The 26799-nt window shown below is 40.1% G+C and overlaps 3 protein-coding genes across 4 annotated transcripts in view; 2 read left to right on the top strand and 1 right to left on the bottom strand.

Annotated features, from left to right (window-relative positions):
* The window catches only part of LOC133980350 (cell migration-inducing and hyaluronan-binding protein-like), a 115634-nt gene extending 109846 nt beyond the window's left edge, over positions 1-5788 (top strand). The window contains exons 28-29 of one of the 2 annotated variants that reach the window (XR_009925169.1): positions 1261-3938; positions 4246-5788. Coding sequence is in view for 1 of the 2 variants with exons in the window: in XM_062419057.1 (XP_062275041.1) it covers positions 1261-1388 (128 nt within the window). In the remaining variant the exon portion in view is untranslated. Of the gene's footprint in view, positions 1-1260; positions 4214-4245 lie in introns of those variants that run through there. The other variant, XM_062419057.1, reaches the window with a different exon arrangement.
* A 3467-nt stretch (positions 5789-9255) lies between these two features.
* On the bottom strand, positions 9256-12890 carry mesd (mesoderm development LRP chaperone). The gene is made up of 3 exons (XM_062419375.1): positions 12735-12890; positions 11793-12025; positions 9256-10031 (listed from the first exon to the last, which is right to left on the bottom strand). Exons 1-3 carry the CDS (start codon positions 12888-12890, stop codon positions 9770-9772), a joined length of 651 nt encoding a protein of 216 aa, XP_062275359.1. The 3' UTR covers positions 9256-9769.
* Positions 12891-18201: 5311 nt separating this feature from the next.
* Positions 18202-21567, top strand: tlnrd1 (talin rod domain containing 1). The gene has a single exon (XM_062419300.1). It carries the CDS (start codon positions 19912-19914, stop codon positions 20974-20976), a length of 1065 nt encoding a protein of 354 aa, XP_062275284.1. The 5' UTR covers positions 18202-19911; the 3' UTR covers positions 20977-21567.
* The last annotated feature ends 5232 nt before the right edge of the window (positions 21568-26799 follow it).

Here is a 26799-nt window from a genome sequence, read left to right as displayed (position 1 = left end):
CATGATTTATAAGAGAGATCATTTCTTATAAAGCAACATTAATCTCTCATTGTAAAATGTATTCATTAGTTCATGTAGATAGAATATAAAATAAAGATATTTGATGAATAAAGAGGGTTTATTGGTACTGTGACTCCATTTAAGCCCATGTGTGCTCTAAATAAACCCACGTCATGATTTATTTACTAAATATAAAAAATACTGATTTCAAAGAATTAAAAACAGAAATATATGTATTCAGTAACATGTTGAATATTAAAAAATGAGCAAAATCTTAAAGCTACTCTTCCCTTTCTTGCATTCCACACAGCACTTTGAAAAAACTTGAACAGCAACAACCCCTCTTCACTCCTATGTCCCACCCCCGCACTCCCTTCCCCTCCGCTAGCGCGCACTATATATATATATATATATATATATAGTTTTCTTTTCCCCCGTGGGAGCGGCTGGAGGTGGAAGCCATGGCCCGCTTTTGTCTGTCATTGTCAGTCGTTACTGTCTGTTTACGGCTATCTCCGTGGATCATGGATGTATTATAATGCCGTGGACCCGCAACAGACTCTCTTCCGGGTGGTGGGGTGCGTGCGATTACGTAATACGGAAGGGGAAAACAGGCAGGTCGCTCGGCCAATCATATCATTCGGACCGAAAGATATAATTGGTCAGAGTTTTCACTGAATATTATGAGAATGGAATAATGATTAGTTTCTATGCCTGGTGGATCTCTCTAACATTTTAAAGTGCCATTACCTTATTAATAACATTTTAACCTAAACAAAAAAAATGTGTAAAAATGCAACAAAGGTAAGGGTAGCTTTAAAGGTGTGATGTAATTTAATGACACATTTCTTCTCAGTAACTGTAACAGATTACACTTACATTTATTTTGTCATTAAATTACATAATGATGTTACATGGAACTAATTACACCACAACACTATAACTAACTTTTACCATGTTGAGAGATTTATCAAGAACGACTAAATACACATTTAGTGTATGAAATGCCTCTCTCTGAATTTGATGTTCAAGTATCATGTACAGATAGATTTATATGTAACTGTAAATGTAAATGAATGAGTCGTTCTCTCTTTATGAAATTCCTTTATTGAGACATAGAAATGTTTTAACAGGGTTATATCAGGAATCAACATTTTTTTGCAATAACCAGTCATTATGACATTCCACACCTGCTGTGTAAAAGTGACTATGCTGCTCTGATCATTTCTCCTCCTATGATGTCATTTTGCTTCCCTGCAGATAAGCTGGCATTTGTGGGCTTCAAGGGCTCCTTTAAACCTGACTGGGTCCATCTGGAGGCGGATACTGACCGAGCCAAGATCCATCAGGTCCTGCCTGTCCCTGTGGTCCACAAGATGAAGCTATGAGTGGCAGACAGAGTGGGGAAGACAACCAAGAGACTATGTAGCCCCCATATACTGGCACTCATACCCCCCACAAGAATACACAAGCACACACACAAATACGCACGCACACACACACACACACACACACACACACAGCCAGCACTGCAGTGTGACAGTCGGTTGCTCCGAGCCATTGGTCCAGGATCTAGTGGTGTTTTTTTTCCAGGCTCGACACAGAGAAAGAATGATGTGATTCAATGTGTTGATAAGGGAAGACCCCCAAACACCAAGAGCCAGCACTGCCCATGTTGAACTGTAAGTGTGTAAGACCCCCAACATCAGTAGAGGGCTTTAATAAGGTGAGAACGCACCCTCTGGCGGCCATATTGGAGGTTCCTTGGCAACAGTGGCTCACAACAGCGACATTAATAGACACTAACATGTTTGCTCATCGTTGTGTTTATAGCTTGTTAGCTTGTCTGCTACGTAACCATTGGATTTGGACAGCTTAACATTATTGCCATGCTGTAAAAACATCTGTTTTATACACCAGCAAACATTGACCGTAATACAGGTTCATCTTCACATCAACATCGGCCTATTTGCTAAATGAGCTAGCAGGCCTGGTCTGACATTGTCAAGAAACACCTCGTTTAGCTTTGGTCTAGAGACTGACATGACAGTTCAACCTTCAAATACTTCATAGTACTCTGTTCTCTAACAGACTTCGCTGTTGGTTTGACCCACCTGACATCTACAGTGTCAGGATGCTGACCTCCTTGAGTCATGAAGCTAAATCTAAATGAAGACGCTCTCTGGTGACACAGTCAGGTGACGGGTGTGAACATGTCTGATAGCAAGACACAATAATCGGCCAACTGGTTTAGTCAGTCACTGCACAAAGGCGTTCATGGTGCTCTTGTTGATTATACACAGGAAAGTGACGGAAGTAGTCGAGTGTGAGGAATGAAAGGAGATCTTGAGACAGAAGTTCAAACTCTGCACCAGGGAGCATGCTGGTCAGATTGTCAAGTTTGGAAAGTTCCGAAAGTTGTCAGATGTAGGTTGAAAGAGAAGTTCACACTTTACCTACAGTGTCACTACAGCACACCTCACCAATCGCTGTATGAAGTAGGTGTGATTGATTATAATAATTATTATAAACTTCATTTATATAGCACTTTTCTTAACAATGTTTGCAACAAGTGCTTGACACAACATAATAAAACAGAACAAGGCAGATACAAATGTTTTGAGAAGTTTAGGAGAGTAGTGATTAGTGATTTACTAGCTAGGAGCTTGAGTTAAAAGAGTGAAATCTAAATCAATTTATGAATTCTCAAGTCAAGATATTTGCCAGCTTCAGTGGATAGTCTGTGTATCCCATCCATCTTTTTTGGTCAGGGTCAGGTTGGCAGCAGGCTGAAAAAAAAACTGGCCCAGGTGTCATCATCCCTAACCACATCCAGCCAGATGACATATGTAATCCCTCCAGCATGTCCCCACTCATTTGGGTGTGCCTGGAAATACTTCCATAGAGGAATCCAGGAGGCATCCAGATCATGTGCATGAGCAACCTAGATGGGCTTCTTTCAAGTACCCTTTTGAATCATATAATAATAGACAGAACAGTCTCACCTGGGAAGGAAACTGGGCCCCTTCCTGGAGCTAGATGTGGTAGAAGAGCTTGTATGTGAGTGCTGGGTGTTTGGGCATGTTGGAGACACCTATGGGGTCGTCATGGTGTGGGCTCACCAGCTACAAATTTGCTAAGAAAGCTATGAAATTTGAATCAAAACAGGTCAAGAAAGCAATAAAAAGCCCTTTGGTCCATCAACAAGTGTTTGGCATGTTGCCAGCCGGGTTGCCGGTTAGCTGGCCATGCATCTTGGTCTGGCATCTCCCACAAGCCGTGGTGACAGCTGCACAGAACATACCAGCTCTTTCCACCTCCCAGGACTATGTGGTTTATCAGCAGCTGCTTGCCAAATAGTGTCCTGTAGACAAAAGCCACTGAGCAGTGTACTTGCTGCCTGCAGGTATGCGTCTGCCCATGAAGACTGTAACCATTAGAGAGCTGAGAGGGTTCTCATGAGTTCCTGTAGGGCAGTGTTCTCCAACCCTGCTCCTGGAGAGCTACTGCCCTGCATGTTTTAGGTATCTCCTCACTCTAACACACCTGATTCTAATGATGAACTAGTAGTAGCTCACCAGGAGCAGGGTTGGAGACCACTGCTGTACTGTATGGGGGTTCATACGTTGAGGCCTTCCAACTAAAAACAGCCTAGGGTGTCAAACTAATAGCCACGTCTGTTACAGATCTATGCATGTGCTCACAGAACTGAAGTCATACATTCTAACCTCCTACACAACCAAAGACAATCATATGCAAATATTTTGTGTTCGCAAAAAACATTTAGAAGAAAACATGATGTTAACTGCCGAGTAAGGAGAAAACTATTACTTCACTCAAACTGTTCCTTCAAAATTGAAAGGTCCTGGAAAAAAAAGGTTAAATTCCTTTTCTAAACAATCTGCTGGGAAAGTTTATTCTTGTTCATGGAAATAGTAGTTTGACAAAACACTTTGACCAAGACCTTTACAGCTGGTCTCAGTGGTCAGTATCCAAGTTCAGTTCAATCAATCAATCAATCAATCAATCAATCAATCAATCAATCAATCAATCAATCAATCAATCAATCAATCAATCAAACTTTATTTATCTAGTGTAGTTCAAAGTGATTTACATTTAGTTGATTGACAAGCTGATAATGAGACAGACTAAGAGACAACATAAAGGAAACATTTTGTATTATAATAATAATATTAAATAAATAAATAATATAAGAGAGAAAAGAGAAAGGGTTTATTAACTAAGTAAAAACTAGGTAAAAATAGATTAAAAAGACAATAAAAGTAATATAAAAGATGATGTTTAATTAAAGCTCGACTAAAACTAGGTTAAAAAAGAGATTAAAAGACAAAAAGAGACAAATAAAATAAGATAAAACTATAGAATGGTAATAGAATAATGTAAAAAAATTAAAACAAATACAATAAAATAGAATAAAAAGACTACGAAAAAAATCCGTTCTTAATCAAAAGCCAGGTTGAACAGGTTAAAAATGTCTAAACAAACCAAACCAAACAGGTTCATGTATCTTGGAGTAATAACTAACTCACTATAATTAGCTTTAACACAGAGTGAACACTGCAAATAAAAATAAATTAACACAAATCATTTCCATATGACTGTAGTTTGTAGGACATTGGGTTTGCCAGTTCTCTGAGTCACAGTAAGTTACATCTGAGGTATGACATCATCACTTTTACATTATAATCTAACAGTAATTGTTGCTATGATTTTGTTGTTGTTTTTCTAGTCTGATTGTTTATTTGATATTCACACATTACTAACTACTGACCAATACTCTGATGGACCTCCATAATGTCAGCCATGGTTGCTAGGCGATTTGTGATGCAACTGCAAAGCCTCAATATCGACAGAGGGGACAAATACTAAGCAAGTGTGAGCCTGCTAATCAAACGCATGTATATGTGCATCAATGAGAACCCTTCCCACACGCAGGTCTCTGTGATATGTGACAGACATAGAAGTTTGAGTGCTTTGATTGTCTTGCTTTGTTTGATTAAAGTGTGTAAAGAAAGAAAAGAAAAGAAGAAAAAAAAGAAACGTTCCTCGTTTGCATCCAAACCAGTGGTTGTTAACTAGCTCTGTTTCATTCCGAGCACTCGCTCACTTGATATCGTGATGTTTTTTCCTCTGTTTGTTTCATATCCGTGTTTGTGATCCATCTGTCTTTGTTTATGCAGTGAACCAGCAAGAAAGCCCACAACAATATACAAGATGAAATTCAATTTTCCACTGAATGTTAAATCAGGAAACTTTAAAAATGTGCAATTCCCCCCCCCCCCCCCCCATTTCAAAATGACAGAGAAATCTTTGTTCCAATCTGGCTTGAAAAAAGATTTCCCCCCCCTCCCTTTGCCGAAATAGCTGGTCTTTTTTCGGAGGTTGTAGCCGTAATTGAGTGTTTTGTATGTTTAATGTGTTTTTAAAAATTCAGATTGATAAGAGATATATTTTATACTTATTTATTGTACAGACCCCGTTGATCCAAGTCTATAAGAAACATCTTTTGAGTTGTAATGTTATTCCTGTCCTGTATGTATACTGTATGTAAGAAAGCATTATAGTTCCATTTTAAGACTTGTACCAGACACTCACTGCATACATACATATGACTTGTTTTCACTGTACACCAAATGGATGTGTTGTATATGTGGCTTGAGCTTGTAAAGTGATGAAACTCCTTTTTTTTTGTTTTCCTTTGAAGACTTTTGTACAGAAATAAATGATGGTGAACAGTTTGTCTGACTGTCACTTTGACTGAAAGTTAGCTCTACACATCTGCTCCTTTCTATCCAGCTGTTTGCACAAATGCAGCAACATACTGTACATAAGACTGCATTCTCATTCAAATACTGTGTGTCCATGATCAGGTGCCACCAGGGGTTTTGGCCCCCATGAAAAGATATCACATTGGGCCCCACCACCACACACACAGGTCATACCAACCATGAGCAGTTTCTCTAACCACACCTCTACCTGTGATGATTTGCAACTCTTATAGTCCAATACTAACTGTACAATATCTACTGACACTGAGCTGTGATAATAGAACACTGTGTAGACATGTATGCAACAGTCTGCATATAAATAAAGCGTTAGTTAAATTGTAAATGGAATATTCTATTCTATATTCTATGTCTATCCATGATGATATGTTAATATAAAGAATTTAACAAATGGTCAAATATTTTTTAGGGCCCCTGTTAGTCACAGGCCCTTAGAATTGTCCCAACTTTTCACCCCCTGTATACTGACGTTTGGTCACATAGCTTTCTGAAATCAAACAAGCACACAGGTGTCATTTTTAGTATCTACGATACAGCTTATATTAAGATAAGATAAGATTAGATAAATGTATTGATCCCACAGTGGGGAAAATTCATTGCTACAGGAGTTTAAAAAATAGTGATATAGAAAATACAAATAAAAACAAATGTATACAACAATAAAATTAATAAACTAAATAAAAGGACCCTAAAATGCAGTTATAACATATATACATATATACATATATATATATATATATATATACACAACAATAAAATTATAAACTAAGAAAAAGGACCTTAAAGTGCAATTATAACATATATACACAACAATAAAAACAAAACAAAAAACAAAACAAAAAATAAATATATATATATATATATATGTTATAACTGCATTTTAGGGTCTTTTTATATATTTTATATATTACATGATCTTAATTTGTAACTTCTGCTCCATGAGTACTTCATTAGGTTTAACCCTTTATAAGGCACTCACTGAAGTACTTGGAAATTCAACATTTCAACCCTACAGAGTTATTGGGGGATATTACATTACTTTTGTGCTTTTGTGACTTTTTTCAAATTTGTCATTCTATGTTGCAATTAAAGGTCAGTGAAGTTACCATATATGCTTCCTAGCTGGTCTAGGATAAAACATTTACCAAAAAGTCCAGATATAAAAACTCCACATGGTTGTACAACCTGACAGAGAGACATGGGGGGGGGGATATTTTGGATGTTTACAAAAGAGTTATTCACCAAATAAAGGGTTCAACTTCAGCATGTTAGCATGCTAACATTATGTAGCTGTGTCAGCTACTAGCATAGCTGCAAACACTACAAAAATGATGCAGAAAAATAAACAAATAAATGCAGAAATAAATGATTAAAAACATAAATACATGAAAAATAAATACATTTGTTAATGAAACAGATATAATTAAATTAAATTGGATTTATTCTCTATATTTCCATAAATAATCTTTTTTAAGGCTATTTCTGTATTTCTATATTCATTTATTTAATTGAAGGGATTAAAGCATGTTAGTGATGGTTGTTTTATCAGCTCAATGAGAGTTTTGTATATTTCTATTGGTATGCCATCAAGTCCAGATGTTTACCCAGATATGAAGAATGAATTTCCGTCTGTTGTGCTTGCTGAATAAAATGAGTGAGTTCATCAGTTTCTTACACTTGGTGCTGTCCACATCTGCCAGAGCCGCTAACGATCTGCTTCATTAATCAACAACTGCTCTGTCATGTGATGCTGACGTGCTGTTTCATTGATGAGTGTATGGAACATCTGGATGTGTCCCAAACAGTTAACAGATTGGAGTTCAAGTTATTGGTAAAAGAAATGGTTCTACTTATTTGATTAGAATCATTTATTAAGGTTTGATTAAATATGCAATAGCATGTGCTTTCATATATATATGAAGACCAATAATGTTATCATCTGAGTTCAGAAGCTGTAACCTGCCTGGGTTGGATCCTTCAGATAAGTACTAATCTCAGCCTGTCACTCTCCAGGCTTCTTCCCTCAGCAAACCAGTAAACCCCTCACCGTGCTCGCTGGGCTGAGTTCACTTTATACCCTTAAGGGATTTAAATGTTTGGTTTTTGTTTGGTTTCGCTTGTTGTCCTTATTAACATTTCATTTCAGATGTTTTGGTAAATCTTCTTTTGTAGCTAGAGAGACAGGCTAGCTGGGTTTTGTTCTTTACTCAGGTACTCATATATACATATTTGTTTCATTTGTGTGTGTTGTGTGTCCCTACAAAACCACAGGGCTGGTTCTGCATTATTCTCCTGTCTGGTGCCCTACACTACAGTACTTTCTATGCTTAATGGTAAAAGAGGTCAGATGGAGGAAATGTGGCCTGCATATGTTGAGTCCATCCTCTAAAAAAAATTACCGGTAAGTACTCACTTAATATTATAATCTAGACATCACAGTTTGTTATTACCTAATATACAGCTCAGTGTGCCAAACGTTCCACTGAATTATCAGAGCCAGATGTCTGCACACTGCTGTCATGAAAATCATTTTTAATAACTTTAATAACTTTTAATCTGAGAAATGAAGGAAAATGAATTGTGACTGTGAAAATATCAGTTAGACAAAATTAAAAAAATTGATTTCAGTTTGCTGTTGATGACAGGAGGAAGACAGAATGAACAGTAATGGTGGTGAAACTACTCAGAAAACATTCCTGTTTAACTCACTGTGGTATTGTGAGGTCTCAGTTTGACAATGCATGGATTGCATCATTTCCTGCTATAAATTAAATCCTGTAGTATGCTGATGTGTTGTATAGTGGCTGCAGAAACAGTACTCTATTAACCCTTACATACCGTTCAGGTCAAATTTGACAGCTGTAAAAACACCCCAAATGTTTTTTACTCTGAAATTTGATGACTTTTTTCTTAAGTGGCCCAAAATGCACAAAAAATGAAAATATTTTGAAATGTTTGTCCATTGAGGCTGTTCTGGATCAGATTTGACACAGAATGTATTGACATGTCTTTTAGATTCACCAGAGAATCTTAAAAAAATGCACATGTCATATCTGTGTGTGTTTTATGGGACAGTTGTGACATAGTTCATGGGGGACCTTGAAACTGTGAAGAGAACTGCCTGCATTCCCACCAAATTTGCCCAGGTTGCCATGGAAACAGGCACCTGAAATATTACAAAATAACCTTAATTTTTTGCTGTTACCTCCTTGTTGAGCAGGCATCAGGATGTGGTATAGAAACTTTTTATGAGGGGATTCTTAGACCAGGAACATACTGCGATGCGAGGGTGTACAATATGAACAGTATGTAAGAGTTAAGATTAGTAAGTATATACTGTATACACAGTTAGTATAAGACTGCTGATGAGTGTTGAAAGCTCCGGCAGGATGAGAGGACACCACTTACAAACTTACAATTCAAATATCACCGATGGAATAATAATCAATCCATTTTATAAAAACTTTTATTTCATATTCAGTGAAAAATCTGACAGTAAACTTGGTGCTGCATCAAATCTTGAAGTGCTGCTGAACCTGAACAGAGTCTAACACAGACCAGGACCTGAAGGTCTGATAAGGGACTCCCCACTGTGTCTGTACCAGGAAAACCACTTCCACACCTCACATGGCTCATGGCATCAAGAATGACATTTAATAATGTTTATAGTGTACCTTTCATACATGTGTGGGTTCATTTGATGACAATCAAAATATAACTAAAGGACAGAAATGAACAAAAGAAGGCAACAGATTAAAGAGCTTTTTGGATGTACGTGTCACTGCAGTGATGAGGGACAGCTCAGCACTCATTCTGATTGAACCCAGCAGACTTTGAACCCATGGCCTGGTCATGTGCTCCTGAAGCCTCTGAACAATAAGCATGTCTAACAGAGTCTAAAGGCCGTCACATGTCAAGAGTCCAGAAGACACGGACCTGTGCCCCCCTCCTCTGCTCCTGCATCACAGCTCCAGTTTGAGATGGCTGGCCCTGTTCCCCTCCAGGTCTGACTTCTCGCTCTCCGTCTTCTTCTTGCTCTTCTTCTTCACTTCATTCTGCTGCTTGTGTTTGGTGTCGTCCTTCTTGGCTGCCTTCCCGGGGAACACCTGTCCCTCCACGGTTACTTCCGCACAGCGCTCCTGTCCCACCAGGAAGTCCTTGACCTCCCAGGCCATGGCGCCATCCCGCAGCATGAAGATCACTCTGTTGGAGCCCACCACGAACCTGCAGGAGGACAGGAGGACACATGGATCAAGACCCTCCACTGTAATGTAACCGTTATGAGCAGCATAGTAGACAGTGATGACCCAGTTCAGCTTTGGAGCCAGTCTAAAATTTTAAGTACTTTTTAAGGCGTCCTTCAGACATGTTTTAAAATATATAAAAATACTATAATCATTTGTATCTGAGTTAAAATGTCACCTACTCCTTCTCCTTCTTCCTCATTAAAACATGTAGACTATGAGAATTAGGGCTGGGCGATATGGATAAATCAAATATCACGATATTTTACACCAAATACCTCGATAACAATATCACAACAATATTGTAGAGATGATTCTTGATGCTTTCACAAAACATTTACACTATGCCATTTTTGATAAATAATCATCAGTAAAGTGGATACAATGACAAAGTGGGTAAAAGGTACAAAACAGAACAAGTTCCGAAAATCATATATTTTACTGTAATGCAGCATTTAAAACTAGGTAAAGACAACTGATGACATATCGCGATATTAAGATATCCAAAATCTAAGACGATATCTTGTCTCATATCACCATATCAATATAATATCAATATATAGCCCAGACCTAATGAAAATGCAAATAACTTGATTTTAAATGGTTGTTAAACTGCTAGAAACAAGATGTCCTGCTACAATGTAACAGAAAGTCAAAAGCACACTCCCACACATGCTCAGTAGCATTGCCTCACACACAACTACTCTCTGAAGACTCAAAGTGTGATTACAGTTATTAATCTTTCTTCTGAACAAGATACCACGCCAAAACTCTTCATGATGAATGAACGTGTCATCAAGTGCAGCAGTGTTGCTCGTTAATGAGTTTTTAAAGTATGTGTGAAGTCAATTCATTGATTTACTTCTAAACATATTATACATGTTGGAAAATGGGTTGTCTATGCCTGACAAAAATCTTAAAAAAAAAAAAAAAAAAAAGTTCATATTTCTCACGAATCGCGATTGAGTCGGGTGGATAATGTGTTTTTTCCAAGCTGCGCATGTGTGACTCATATCGGGTAACGACTCACATCGGGTAGTGACAAGCGTCCATGTTTCTGGTAGAGGTGGTGACTTTGATTGACAGGTGACACTTGGTAGGGGGCGGGGTTTCAGAGAACTCGGCGGGCACGCCCACAGCGTTTGGGAGCAGAGACAGAGGCTGATTTTTACACAACTTTGAAGTCTAATTTCATATATTTGGCGATTTTTTTAATCATTTAAATTTGGCAGGGTGGTTAACAACACATTTTTCTGTGGTATGTCAAACTCAGAACACATATTTATTCTTACTTTACACAGACTTTAATAGTTTTTGGACAACAGCTGAGGCACAGAGGAATAAGATGTATCAGACTTTGGTAACACACAGTAGATCAGTTCATTGTTGGTTTGGATCCAAACATCCTGGTCTCAGTCATCACTCCAGCTGCATTTACTGGCTCTTTTACAGAGGAAAGCTGCAGCATGTACACACAAACTCCAAGAAAACGTCATATTATCCCTCCACACACACACACACACACACACACACACACACACACACACATTCAATACTTAAGGTTAGAGTAAGTCCCCAGAAAAATGGATGGAAGTCTATGTAATGTCCACAAAAGTGAGCATGGTTTGAAACTGACACCACATGATGTCCATTATTTCAAACATCACAGTCAGAGTGGAGTGTGTTGGTAGAAAAAGCAGCAGCTAAATACAGATGTTGAATGAGATCAGTGAGTTCGTACCTCTGTATATCAAAGTTGGCGTTGAAGAGGCTGCCCTGCCACAGACCTGTGATCTCCTCTGTCTCTTTCTCAGTGGGATCCCCAGACACTGTAGCAAAAACCATCAGAGTCCGGCCCTTCTTGGACATCTTCAGCAGCTCCTCAGGCTTGGACGGGTCCACCTTGCCAAAATCAATGGGAGGAGGAGACCTCTTGTGCTCCGGAAGGTCACCTTCCTCAATGTCATCATCTTCCTGTGGAGCCAAGAGGAGAAATAGTTAAACTACTGTTACTGCCTCACTCTCTCTGTGCTCGTTCTAAATGTTATGGCATGCTTGGATAATTCTTTGTTTCTGATGAGTTCTGTGTGGAGAAAAGGGGGATTTTAAAAACTCACAAAAATCCACAGTGTGTCCACACAGTCTTCAAAAGTAGATGATCAGCTTCTATTGAGCTTCAGCAGTGTGAGTTAGTCATATCAAGTGATATCTGACACATTTACAGTCTTTTTAGCATCAAATTCCCTCTTAGTGTTTCCCTGTTGAGCTGTGGTGGAAGTATAGTAACAAAAAGACTTTGCTACTAAAAACACTGTAACACTGAAAAATAGAAGATGAAGATTTGACTCATTGGAAAGGCTGAATCTTCATATTAGCTTCAGATCTACTTTTAAACACATTTTGACACAGAAGCAGGACTGTGGATTTTGTCTGTATGAACAGGAAGAATGGTTACAGCTCCTCACTGTTGTTTTATGGAAGACAACATTTTGAACCTGTCCTTTAAGAGACAAGGTCAGAGTGAAGTATCAGAACAGAAAATAGCCGACTATCAGACAGGAACTTGTTCTACAGCTCAGACTGGCCACATATTAAACTGAGGTGTGTGTTGCTGATGAAGCCTGGCTAATACAGAGCTAACGGTTGTTCAGTAGTTCCTGTGAGACAGACAGCAGCAGCTTACCTCCCACTGCTCCAGCAGCCGCGCCATGTCTGCGTCATTGTAGTCTCTAATGTCTTTTTTCTTCTTGGGCTTGGCTTTGCTGTCAGTCGCTAGAATAGAGAGAAGATAGACGCAGAGCAACAGCAGCACACATCTCCACCTGAACACTGACGCCATGTTTACAGATGGTGCGTTCTGATTGGCTCTGGAGTCAGCCGGTCACAAGACGCGACCAGCTTGTCTCGAGCCGACCGGAGGTATACACATCAGAGGAGGAAGTTTCAAAATAAAAATACAATTTAAATAGTATTGATATATTTGAGGTTTTTGTATGTTTGTTTTGAATGAACACATTTATTTAATACCACTGTATATTGGGGTATTTTTTTTTGCTCATTTAATGTTCTCTTTTTCTTTTTCGTTTTACGTTGATTGTTATTATTTTACACGTCTGTATTTTAAACATATTTCCCAAAGTCTCTCTGGCTCATTCACTTTTATTTACAGTCTGTCATCTGTCAATGTAAGTGATAAAAAAAAAAATCACCTTTTGGAATGATCAATCAATCAATCAATCAATCAATCAATCAATCAATCTTTATAACGCCAAATCACAACAAATGTCATCTCAATTTAATTTAAAGAGACCCAACATTCCCACATGAGCAGCACTTGGTGACAGTGGCAAGAAAAAACTCCCTTTTAACAGGAAGAAACCTCAGGCAGAACCAGGCTCAAAGTGGGAGAACATCTGCCTCGACCGGTTGGGGTAGAGAGGAGAGAGAGGAAGGACAGGAGAGAGAAGCACATTGAAAATCAACATTGAAGCTAGTAAGTCCCCCGGCAGTCTGAGCCTATAGCAGCATAAACTAGGAGCTGGTCCAGGACAAGCCTGGCCGGCTCTAACTATAAGCTTTATCAAAAAGGAAAGTTTTAAGCCTACTGTTAAACATAGAGAGGGTGTCTGCCCTTGAAATGCTGCAGTCCTTGAAATGTGTTTTATGTGGGAATTAAAGGACAAATCATAATCAAATATAACTCCTAGGTTCCTTACAGTAGTGCTGGAGGCCAAAGTAATCCCATCCAGAGTAGTTATATCATTAGATAATGTGTTTCTGAGGTGTTTAGGGCCAAGCACAATAACTTCAGTTTTTTCTGAGTTTAATAACAGGAAGTTGCAGGTCATCCAGGCCTTTATGTCCTTAATACATGTTTGTAGTTTAGTTAACGGGTTGTCTTCATCTGGCTTTATTGATAAAATATAATTGAGTATCGTCTGCATAACAATGACAATTTATTGTGTTTCCGAATAATGTTTCCTAAAGGAAGCATATATAAGGAGAATAGTATTGGTCCAAGCACTGAACCTTGAGGAACACTGTGTCTAACCTTTGTTTGCATGGAGGATTTATCATTAACATTTACAAACTGAAATCTATCTGATAAATGATCTGCATTGATAGATGTCAGAGAAACAAGTTAATTGACTGTATGCTGTTAAAAACTTGTGTATGATTACATGTGTTCTATTTTTTTTTATCTATCTATCTATCTATCTATCTATCTATCTATCTATCTATCTATCTATCTATCTATCTATCTATCTATCTTTCTATCTATCTATCTATCTATCTATCTATCTATCTATCTATCTATCTATCTATCTATCTATCTATCTATCTATCTATCTATCTATCTACATATATATTATGACCACACCTATCCTTTAAATACAATAGTGTTTAATAGTTGTCTGTTTTGATTTCTTCTTGTTTTGCACTTTTATGCAAATAAGTTCAAAAAGCATGACTGGAAAAAATACAACAACCAGAGAGAGGAGCCTCCATTATAATCAGAGGCAGGAAATGGTAACATAATGGCCAGTAATAGACTAATACATTTTTTAAATTATTGGTACAGTCATGAACATAATCATAATAAATCTTTTTTTTCCCTCACTGAACATTCAGCGTGATTGTTCAGACAGTTTAGAGAGGAGTGTGTGAGTGTGTGGAGTGTGTGAAGGCCAGCAGAGTTCACTGGGTCGTGGAGATCAGAGATCAGCCCTGCTGACACAAACTGTAGAGCTGTTTCCTCTCTGACCGACTCCACCCAATGGCACTGTGCCCTGTGCAGCTGCAAGTCCCACTGACAGTGCAACAGCATTTACACTCACAGTGTGTTCATCACAGCTGCCTACCAAGCAGAAAACAGGGTTTGCTGCAGGAATGTTCATGTATGTATAAAATATACAGTCTTAGTCCGGGACACATGTAATGTTAAAACTCATTTTTAGCTAATCTAAATGTTTCCTCCGAAGTCCTTATTTCCATGACAGATACACAAAATATTGAATTCATTTTACACACACACTATCACACTGCCCAGAAAACATTCACAATTCATGTAATGTTTAACATGTAGTGATATCTACCTGTATACCTGCCTATTATGCCCATATTATCCCTTTCACCCTCATTATGGCAGCTAATGTAAACACTTTCACATCAGCCTTCAACATGTAAATCCTTCTATAAAGATCATTTCTCTGTATCCTCTCTGACAGTATCACTCTGTCTGATACTGCAACAATCCAGTTTCACCACCAGACACATCTCATATTTCTTTAGACATAATGAATCAAATCATTTATTTTATTTCTATATAGTAAACCCCTGTAATGATATACAAAACTTTGCAGAAATGACCTGAACAGCTACTAACTACCAAGCAGGAATTCAATGGGTCTCAAAGAATTATACAAAGACCAGATCTGCTCTGAGATAAACGCAATAATAAGCACGACACAGTAAAATTAGACTTTAAGTGATTATAAATAAAAAGTCAACAGAGTAACATAAAAGAATAGACAGAAAAAACAGTCAGCAATAGTTAATGGTGAGAGTCCAGGTTAGATAGAGACATGCTAAGTGAAGCACTTATAGTTACGTCTATATTACATTTATAGTAATAGCTGTGCCTCATCTAAGTATAAACATATAAATCATAAATCAATATATCATAAGGAAAACATCTCATTACAGCCAGCAATGGCCAACAGTCACATGACCTGAACAGCTAACAATTTGAAGTTAGCCAGCAATAGGCCTAGGCAGTAAAAGACACTGATGACTTGAAATGATTGGACCTGCCAAAAGAGGTCAGCAGTGACCAGAAATGACTAATTAGAAAATGCAGCCGAATAATAGGCGAGACAAAACACAAAACTACCAACCATCACTTATATATGCAACTGTCTAGGCAGAGGATGAACACCTGCCCAGTTGTTGAAAGGAAGCTGATGATAGACCTTGCACATCTCTGAGGTTGGTCACTTATTCTAACAAATGGACTGAAGGAATCTTATAAACGGATATTTAACTGGAAGACTAAACTCAGAAACCATTATTGATGAACAAATCAGTGGCTAAGTGTGTTGTGCTTGCTCACTGAGGAAATATATAATGATCTCCTTAAGATGAGCATCCACAATTACACAGCTAGCCAACTCACAGTTCACAAAAGACATGACTCAGGATGCAGCCATCAAGCTTCAAAGTGTTTAATGAAGACTCAAGGTGTGAAGAAGTGAAACGAATTTAAAGTTTGTGTTTCCTGTGGAAGGCAGCTGATGAACTTTGCTCTGGTTGGATTGACAACTAAAGTGCAGTGTTCTATATGAGCTTTCTTTTTCTTCTTCCTGTCAACAGAGGAAGTTGTCACCAAAAGGCTGAACAGTTAAACAGAAATGCAGCAGAGCCCACCAAACACTACAAAATAAAAATCCCTGGAGGCCAACATATATAGAGAAATACACTGACGTATGAACTGGTTGCTAACTGATGAACATACTGAAATACATTTGGAAGTGATGCATTCACTTGCTGATATGTGTACTGAAATGCTTTGAATGGTGATGCATTGACTTGTGCAGTGAAATGCATATATTTTACATATTTACATTGCACGATGATGGGTTAACTTACTGTTGTATGAACTGAAGAACATTTCATGTGATACACTGAGGTGAGATGAGGGAAACTTTTATAGCCTACTTTCTGGAGAGCCGTTGAACTTCGATGCATTCACTTATTGCCGTACAGAACAGAAAAACATTGACAGTGATGTGTTCACTTTCACAAATGAACATGGCGTCATCGACTGGATTATTTTACTAAAGAGAACTCCTCACTCTGCTGAAGTCATTGGAACTACGAGAGCATGCAGGCTAATGATGACAGCAACTGACAACAAAAACAGAGCAAGGAAGCATCTTACCTTACAAATGATCTTTGGCTATGGCTGATGTATCTGCCATGGTGATTTAATTGCATTTTACCAACGAAAGTACTGTCAGCACCAGCTGAACAAGCTGCTGCATGAATGAGAGACTACTTTTACTTACTTCATAGAATTAAATATATTGTATTCCTTTGCATTTATCTGATAGCCTAGTTACCTATCCATTTACAGATTATGGTATATATATTCACATTTTGGACAATCACCTCCGTCTCGACCAGCAACATTACAATGCTGCATAGCCTATAGTATGTTAGTGCATGTTAGTTTTGGTAGTTTTGATACTTCAATATATCTTGCAGCTCCCTTACATATGGATATATAAAGAACAGGATAGAGGCGGGGCCCTGTTCATTCCTATGAAAGTTGCTCTGTGGTGCATGGAGCCAAAAAGCTACTGCCGCTCAAAAGAAATTACCTGAATGAAAACATATTCTCTTCAACCAACTGAGACAGCTAACTTCTGGTTTGGTCCTCTGACTAACTTGAATGGAGATAAAACTGTTCAGTCGTGCTGCTCCACTGGGTTTTTGAAATGTGATCAGACCGAATGTATCAAATTCTTACAGTGAAGCGAGTCATTTTGTGGGGGCTCAAAAAAATGTATCCACTGTTTTACAGCCGCTCCTTTTTGTGTACAGGGAAAATGCTTTTGGAGCCTTGCCTGGTGCTCCTCCTGGAGGCTTGCTTTGCCTTCGCTCAGCCTATAGACTATACAGTGTGATGACATCACAGATTTTTAAATCAATTTTCTTGGATCTAGGAAAGTTTTACAAATATAAAACCTCCATTAATCAAAAAAGGACAATAGGAAGAGTTACAATTGATCTTGTCTGCTGTTTGAGGTGTCCTGTCAACAGTTTTATAGATGTCCCTTTTACAATGGTATGCTATGGGGAAACAGTTTCGGGGCTGCAGGGGGGATTTTCACTGCAATACTGTAACTGACCGCTGGAAGAAAGTGGCTGCAAGTCTGAACAGTGGAGCCTTATCCAGCTCTTATAATGCATCCATGAGGGAGGGGTGGATTTGTTTGGGTGTTTAGTTCTAATATAAAAAATCTTTCTCCAGAATGACTGAATCTACCTTTAACTTAACTGCGCTGAACGAGTGCCTTTATTTTGAAAAGACCTACGCGGTTGACGTGACGCAGGCAAGGAGGCGGGGGTCTGTCTGTCTTATGGCAGCGGAGCAGTCAGTCCTAAAAGGAAAAGCAGTCGTAAAAACTCTTTGGAGCTCCTCGGCTACCGTGTAATTACACTCTTCCCCCGCGACGTGGTTCATGAGAGACTGCAGCCAGTTCTCAGACATGGTGGAAAGTTAATTTTAAAGAGAAGAGCTCCTCGTGTTGGTGTGTTGCTACAACTTCGCTCAGTCCAGCCGCCGTTCCGCCGCGACCACACCCTCCCTGCTTCCTCATAGTACTGCAGCGGGAGCGCGCAGCGCGGCTTTGAATCTGGGAATAACGGCTGCTTCTTCCAGCTCTGCTGACGTTTACGGGAGCGCGGAGTCAAACACAACAAGTGAGTTACATGTTCGGGGACTACGGACCGGTATGGATATGAGAAGCGAGTCCCAGCAGAAGATATGTGGGGCTACACACTCTCTGGTCCCGAGTTAAGACGCGGAGGAGGAGGAGGGGGAGGAGGAGGAGGTGGTGGGGGGCGGACAGACGGAGGATGCATATGGAGTCGAAGCGACCGGAGCAACTGTTAGCTTCTAACCCAGGGCTGTGTTTGAAAAAGAAGAGGTTGAAAGTGGATTGAGTGGTTTGTGTTGTTGGACTGTCGCCCTTTCGGTGGATTTAACTTTGGGAAGGACTCATGAAATGATGGTGCTGGAGGGAAACACAACTCTTCCCGCTGTCCAGAAGAGCTGCCCGGGTGGTGCCCCGTTTGGAACCAGCATGAGTACGCCAGGCCGGTTAAACTCATTGGGAACAAGTCGGACAAGATCTCGGTGCTGTTACAGGCTACTTGCTCTCTTGCGAGTGGACATAAAATGATATGTTATTGATCACAGTAAAAAAAAAAAAAAAAGACTCATCAAAGGCATCTAGTTAATGTTGAGGTGATGTTTTCTTGGTTCTAGTCACAGATAGATCCTCAGTAAAGGCATCTAACGTTACTAAAATAGCACGAAGGCAGTATAGCAAGTGTAATTCAAATTGATAATGTGCTATTATTTTAAAACATAAGGAGCTTTTGACTTTAAAAAAAAATATATAAATCTCAATCTGCACTTTGCCTCGTAGAAGGCACCTTGGCGGCACTGCAGTTTGTGTGTGATTTCTTTTTTTTTAATTCAACAACCTGTGAATTCTTCTGTTCCACACAAAACTTGGGACTTTAATAAGAATATTGACTTTTGAATTATGTTGTTCAGGGCATTTAAATTAATGTGTCGAGATAAGAGCATATTATAGCTTATTACACTGATTACTCAGCAGTTGTCTGGATTTGACTGTGTAATATTGTGACATTATTAATCATCAAGGTAAATCATTGTGGGAATATGCCAGGTCATAGTGTGTGACTTATATTATAACAGAATTTAGAAACACAGCAGTTAACAAAGGGGAAGTCATTCCAGTAATGCAGTAATTTAGTTTTGCTCTTTCTTCATGTTTACATTGAGATTACATGTCCTGTGTGTCAGCATATATTGTACAGTTTATCCATACTCTGAAGGAATATAAGGAAGACTGTTTGGCCAGTTGTTATTTAAAAGATTTTAAAAAACACAGTGAGCTGAGGCTTATCTTGGAAATGTCTTAAACAGTACAATGCAGTGTGCAGCAGCAGAAAACTATAACTGAACCCCTCCAGAAGAGCAGTTTGACCTTCTCTCCACCCCCCCCCCCCCCCCCTCCCTTCACCCAACTCCCCTCCTTATTATGGCTAGTGGTGGCTCTGGCAAGTCGGCCAGCGAGGGATCAGCCAGCACACCCGGTGGCAGTTTGCAGCAGAGGAAGCGGCTCTCCTCCGTCTGTGACACATGTAAGGGCAAGATGCAGCTGGTGGCCGACCTCCTCCTGCTGTCCAGCGAGACCCGGCCGGTCATGACCTCCGAAGGCGTGGCGGTAGCCGACACGTTCGACCAGTGTCGCGACACGGTCATCGCCAGGACTAAAGAGCTCTCCATTCTCACCCACGACATCCAGAGCCAGCTCAACATGGGTCGCTTCACAGAGGTGGGGGACCGCCTGCTGGAAATGGCCGATCTGGTGGTTTCCTTGACCGAGTGCTCGGCCCACGCCGCTTACCTGGCGGCGGTGGAGACCCCCGGCTCTCAGCCCTGCTCGCCGGGTCTGGTGGACCGCTACAAGGTGACTCGCTGCCGGCACGAGGTGGACCAGAGCTGCGGCGTCCTCCGAGTCACGCCCCTGCCGGACCTCACCCCCCAGCTCCTCCTCGAGCTCTCTCAGAACATCTCCACCAACCTCAAGACTTTAACAGACATCTCGTCGCTGGCCATCGAGAGGTCCAGGGACCGCTTTGCAAAAGAACAGTTCAAGCTGAGCGTCAAGAGCATGAGCACGAGCGGCACCGCCTTCCTGGCTTGTGTCAAAGAGGTGAAAACTCAGCCCAGCGAGCTGACCAGGAACCGCTGCGTCCTGTTCAGCGCCGCTCTGGTCCAGACCGTCAGCGCCCTGGTGGGGTTTGCCACAGAGCCTCAGTTCCTGGGAAGAGCTGCGAGTATCTCCGCTGACGGGAAGGGGGTACAGACTGCAGTTTTAGGGGGGGCCATGAGTGTGGTTTCAGCCTGCGTCCTCCTCACTCAGGGCCTCAGGGACGTCGCCCAGCATCCCGAGAGCAGCTCCAAAATGGCGGACTACAGGGAGCGTCTGCGTAACTCGGCGTGTGCTGTATCGGACGGCTGCACTCTGCTCACTCAGGCACTCAGAGAACGCTCCTCTCCAAGGACTCTGCCGCCAGTCAACTCTCATTCTGTGAATTAGTTCAGGAAGAGGCAATATGATCTCCAGTCCCCCCTCTGTCCTATACCGATGTACCAAAGAGACTCAGCAGGGTGATCCCTGCTCATCAGGTTTAGAGTCAGAGTAACATCAGAGGAAGGCTGTCTGCAGGTCTGCTCAGGTGGTAGAAGTGTGTTAACATGTAGAGGAGCACTAAAACAACGGCTACAGGGTTCAGTGTCGCGCTGGATGTGACTCAGACCTTGTTAAATGGACCGCTTTACCGCTCTGAGCCTGACCTCCGGCTCACCAACAGACAGCAGCCTTCAAACCTGAAAAGTTTACCTCAGTTTTCAGCCCTAGTGAAAACACCAGCCTCGATGATGGATGTAGCCTCGCTGTGTGAACCTATGGTTGGCTGACCTGCTCGAGTACATGTGCTTTGTGAGATTGGGAAGAGTGACGAGTGTCTCAATGCTTGTTTTTTGTTTTTTGTTTTTTTTCTCATTGTGTGTGAATTCTTAATTGGTAAAAGCTGCTGTGAGTGTGTGCCATAGGTTTTACACTATTTACCAGACTCCCATAGTATTTTAATGTGTTTTGATCATGCATGTAATGGAGTATTTATTTCAACTATTAAAAAATGTTGTTTCTGACATGCTGTTGTTGGATTAATGTGCTTTGAAAAGCCACATTGATCAGATCAGTTCACCTAAATTACAAACAAAAAGAAAAAAAATATTTCCTTGCTTCCAAGTTTTGGTCTCATTCATCCATGTGTGCAGATATCTGATTTCCGCCTCCACCCAAACAGCTGAGCTGAATAGAGTTTAGTTTGTGGTGCTCAAAAATAACATACAAATAAAGAGTTCTATAAAATGTATCTAATGACTTTATTAGAGCTTAATAAATCATTTACTTGTGTTTTATAGATGAAGTCTAATGAATAACTGAAAACAGTATTTGGGTTGGCAGGTTCTGAAACCCCCCTCTGACTGTATGACTGAGGGAGTTTTTACAACCTGCCAATCCAGATGATGTCAGTAACAGTTTATAGCTGATCTATAAAGCATTTGTAAACTATTTCTTATCTACCAACAAAGCCTGTCGTTTCAGCTTCTAAAGCCTTTTACACAGTGTGCCTTTGGAAAAAAAATGATGATTGAAATCTGCTCACAAATCATTTGTTGTGTATATAAGATGAGGGCATTGATGGCTCTGTACACAAACAGTTTCCAGTGGGAAATCCCAGAGACACGTATCTGCAAACCTGCAAACAAATGAAACCAAAACTATGTACGCGCAGAGTGAAGAGAGAAACTGTGTGGAGTGATCCTAAAGAGAAAATATTAACTTTTTACAAAGATAATGGTGCTATCAGAACACATTCAAATTCTTATGTAAAAGTAGGAAAACTACAAAAGATTGTAAAAGAAGTAGCATAATCAGTTCATTCGTACTTAAAGAACATGTTAACAGTTTATCCATTAGTCTTAATCTTAATATGAACACTGAAACATGTTTAACTGTAATCATTCCATCCAAAGTCCTCACTCTGTTCAAAATCAATTCAAAAGCTTATTTAAAGCTAATATGAGCCTTCATCAGTCATTCTGAGTCAGTGTAAATCTTCCACAGTAACAGAATCAGTACAAATATCCCTCTTTTGTTACAATCCATCAACTTGAGCTCAACGGGGAAACGCAAAGAGACAGAAATCCACTTGATTTGCCATATTACAACAGTGGAAGCCTCATATTATCTTCAAAAAACACTTCAGAATAATTTTGACTGGATTCTGACCCCGTCATTTTCATTGGAAGCTTTTTTTAGGAAGAGATTACAACAAGAAAAGCTGTGTCAGTGTTCCTGTTGTCACCTGACAACCAGATGAATTAATACTTTCCATATCTGAGGATAGCTCAAGTATTCACAGATATAGATTTGGTTTCTTTTCAAAAAGGAGCCATTCCCCTTTCTCTCCACTTGGTCCTGCAGAGCAATGATTTGAATACATTAACACTTTATGAAAGTGATGTCATCATTGTGCTGTACCCTCGGAGTTGCATCTATTTAAGTACAGACTTGCTAACTGAGATAATATTCACCTCTTGCCATCATACTCTGCTGCACAGACATAAAAAAGCAGCTCTCAGCTTTTATTGTCATGACGTGTTGTGTGTGTAAAAAGGCAGCAGTATTTAACAGGCTTACATGCAGTCCTCAAGCCTGAGGATGTGCCTGAGGGTTTAAAAGCATTACTCTATTCATTATGCAGAAACGTTATAATGAGTTATTGCAGTTTTCTAATGCATTCATATTTAAGCTCCATTCTGATGTTAAAGATGGTTAAGGTGGAGCTACTTTGAACTGAATTTGCAGGGTAGTCAGAACTGAATTTTTAGTAAGCCTTATTAAGACTCTTAACCTTTGTGTCGCCCTCCCGGGTCAAATTGACCCCGTCTGTTTTGACTGTTCCTTCTTTCCTTCCTTCCTTCTTTCCTTCTGTCTGTCCTTCCTCCCTCTTTCATCCCTTCCTTCTTTCCTTCATCCATCCCCCTTTCTTCCTTCCTTCTGTCCTTCCTCCTTCCTTCCCTCCTTCCTTCCTCCCTCCTTTCCTTCCTTCTTCCTCCCTCCTTCCTCCCTTCCTTCCTTCTTACTCCCTTCCATCCTTCCTTCCTCCCTCCCTCCTTTCCTTCCTCCCTTCCTTCCTCCTTTCCTTCCTTCTTAGTCCCTTCCATCCTTCCTTCCTTCCCTCCTTCCTTCCTCCTTTCTTCCTCCCTCCTTTCCTTCGTTCTTACTCCCTTCCCTCCTTCCTTCCTCCCTCCCTTCCTCCCTCCCTCCCTTCCTTCCATCCTCCCTTCCTTCCTTCCTTGACTCGAGGACAACAGGAGGGTTAATAAAAAATATGCAGGTTAGATTAATTGGTGACTCTAAATTGCCTGTAGGTGTGAATGTGTGTGTGCATGGTTACATGTTTCTACAGTACCAGTCAATACCAGACACACCTTAATATTCCCTTGAATGAGAAAGTGTGTCCAAACTTTTAACTGGAATGTCAGTCCTGTGATTGACTGACAACATGTCCAGGGTGTACCACCACCTCTCACCTCTGGCCCCTAACCCACCCAACCCTCCAGAGGAGAAGTGGATGAATGTAAAAGAAAAAGTACAGTATGTCTTCATGAAAGCTGGTAAATTGTAACAGGCTCTTTTTTTCTGTTACTATTTACTATTGATTTAAAAAAGAGAGTTTGTAGATAATACAAATAATAGTCTACACATTCTGGTGGTTAAGTGTTATAAAGATTGAATGCTTCGACTAGACTCATGTTCATGCTCCTGTGTCAGCAAACAGCAGCTGAAGCATTGAGCAACACACTGAATCCAGACTGTTCCTCTGTAGCTGACCCTGATGCCCCCCCCCCCCCTCCCTGTGGGGTAGGTAAAGAATGAATGCAGTATTAGAAGAATAGTAAAGTCTCATGTGATTTTCGACAGTATTTGGGAGGTTTGTGTGCTGTGAAAGAGGCCCGTTGAGCTAGCAACACCCTGAAACTGGAATGCAGCCTTCACTAAGACATTTAAAAATGACTTGAGTTAGATGGGAAAAGTTACATGCTGTCATTTCTTGACTAACAGCGTATCCATCTGCCTGCTACTTCTGTGCAGCATGTCTGCCCACAGCTACCAACAGATACATGTTAAAAGTATATTTACAGCAGCCAGCTCCCATTAAAACAACAATCTGTTGTTGTTGTTTTTTTTAAATCTATGTTTTTTTTATACAAAAATGATACATATTAACAAGTGAGCTTGAGAGGTGATGGTAGGTGTGTTTTTGAGCTTTGGAACGAGTCAGACTAACTGTTTCCACCTGCTTCCTGTCTGCTCAGCTAGACTCACCAGTGCTGACTCAGCGCTGTATTTAACACACAGGCATGAGATCAATATTGTTTTTCTCATGTTGTTTCCTAAAAGAAAGAAAATAAGTGAATTTCCCAAAAGTCTTTTTTTCCTGCTTTTACATGTAAAACTATCAGCCATGAAAAGAGATGATTGGAAGCTCTGTTAAAAGCTAGTTAGCAGACTTAAATATCTATTACACAGCTCATATTTCATGGCTCTAGAGCTACAGTGTATTGTACTGCAACTGCATTGGGCTGCAAATATGGGTCCCAAGTGGGTTTGTCCACAGTTTCCATGGTGACCCCACCTGTGTTTGCCCATATGGGTATCAAGTGGGTTCTGACTGGGTTTCAGATGGCAAGCCCATGTCCACTCAGTACCCACGTAGCCCGTATTTAACCCACGTGGGGCCCACATGGAAATGCTGGCTGGGAATTCTAACAAGTAATCTTTCCCATTACTACCTTCAATCCAACATGATGTATCACTCATCACGATGCTTCACCTCCTACTACATGGATCAGTATCCAGTGTGTGCTCCCTCCCTGCCCTTTCCAGTTCATCCCAGGACAAACGCCTTTCTGGAGTAAAGCCATCATAAGCTCTGGGTTGTGGCAATTCACAGAACCCAAATCCTCATTTAATGAAATGTATTATATAGGGATGTCATCCACGCAGCATTTGAAGTTGAATCACATCTGATTCCTTTTATAACACAGTGCAGGTAACCCTGATATGACTCTGGAGAGTGTTTGGTATCCTGGGTGTTTTTCACACAGCTTCACATTCATAAACTAAATTCAGTCAGAGACAACTGACCATTTATAGTAAATGGTTATACAGTTAGATTTGGTGGAAAAAGGCTCTGCTGATTGAAGGAGTGTTTGAAGAATCTGAGCAGAGATAAAGTGAGGATGCTTTCAAAAATAATGCCATGACTAGTTTTTACTTATCAGTTTACTCAATCCAAAATTGAGTAAACAGCAGAAACCTAAATGAAACCAATATAAGCAGTGAGCAGTTTTGTCTTTACAACAGCAGCAGGTCTCCTCAGTACACCTGCACACAGTGTTTCAGGTACTCGGCAGGTCTTAGAGAAGTCGCCACAGTTCTTCTTCTTCTGTGGATTTCAACACCTCAGCTGCTTCTGTCTCTTTATGTAATCCCAGACTGTCTCCATGATGTTGAGATCAGGACTGTGGCGGCCAAACCATCTGCTGCAGATGGTTCTTTACGACTCTGACTGGATACTTGGGGCTCGTTGTCGTGCTGCAGAATAAATTTGGGACCAATCAAATTCCTCCCTGATTGTATTGCATTATGGAGCAGCATCTAAAGTGCCTAAAACATTTGAACAGAACTGTATATGAACATAACTCTCAGTTAATGTATGCAATAACATTGATCCTTAGATTTCCCATCTTGTACCAATATCAGGTAAAAACTTCACTTTGTCACATATGACCTTCAAAACTAATGGCATTCCCATCAGCCTCAGCTGCACTTTAGATTTAGTGCTAATTAGAAAATGTTAGCATGCTGAATTAAGATGGTGGGTGTAGTAAACTTTATGTCTGTAGACTATTGGTCTTGTCTGATGACAGGTGTAGTGTTGCCCAACCAACCAAAAAGTGCCCCATTGCATTGTGGGATTGTAAGCGGAGAGTAGTGTGCATGCTATAAATATAATGCACTGTGTGGTAAATAAGGAGGGAGTTCATGCATGATGCATGTGGACATCAGAGGGGTATGATCCACCTAAACATTATTACCATGACTCAAATGGGGATAAATCGTTGAATTGTATAGTTGTAATACACAAGGCACACTCATCACATTGTGGTACATTCCTCATCATTTTGTTATAAACAAAATCAATTTGGTTTGATAAAAAATTTAAAAAATAAAAATAAAAATTAAGTCCATTAAGTGTCATGTCCACAGTTTTCTTTGGTC

Source organism: Scomber scombrus, chromosome 1 (assembly GCF_963691925.1).
Source record: "Scomber scombrus chromosome 1, fScoSco1.1, whole genome shotgun sequence".
Classification (NCBI taxonomy): domain Eukaryota; kingdom Metazoa; phylum Chordata; class Actinopteri; order Scombriformes; family Scombridae; genus Scomber; species Scomber scombrus.
The sequence above is the reverse complement of the archived record's forward strand: the minus strand, read 5'-3'. Positions and strand labels throughout refer to the sequence as shown.

Excerpts from the sequence above, each read along its gene's own strand:
- mesd (XM_062419375.1), bottom strand. The coding sequence starts at position 12,890 with ATGGCGTCAGTGTTCAGGTGGAGATGTGTGCTGCTGTTGCTCTGCGTC. Across the intron at positions 12,026-12,734 it reads GGCTGCTGGAGCAGTGGGAG|GAAGATGATGACATTGAGGA; the intron begins GTAAGCTGCTGC and ends TTGGCTCCACAG. Across the intron at positions 10,032-11,792 it reads GCCAACTTTGATATACAGAG|GTTCGTGGTGGGCTCCAACA; the intron begins GTACGAACTCAC and ends GTCCTCCTGCAG.
- tlnrd1 (XM_062419300.1), top strand. The coding sequence starts at position 19,912 with ATGGCTAGTGGTGGCTCTGGCAAGTCGGCCAGCGAGGGATCAGCCAGC.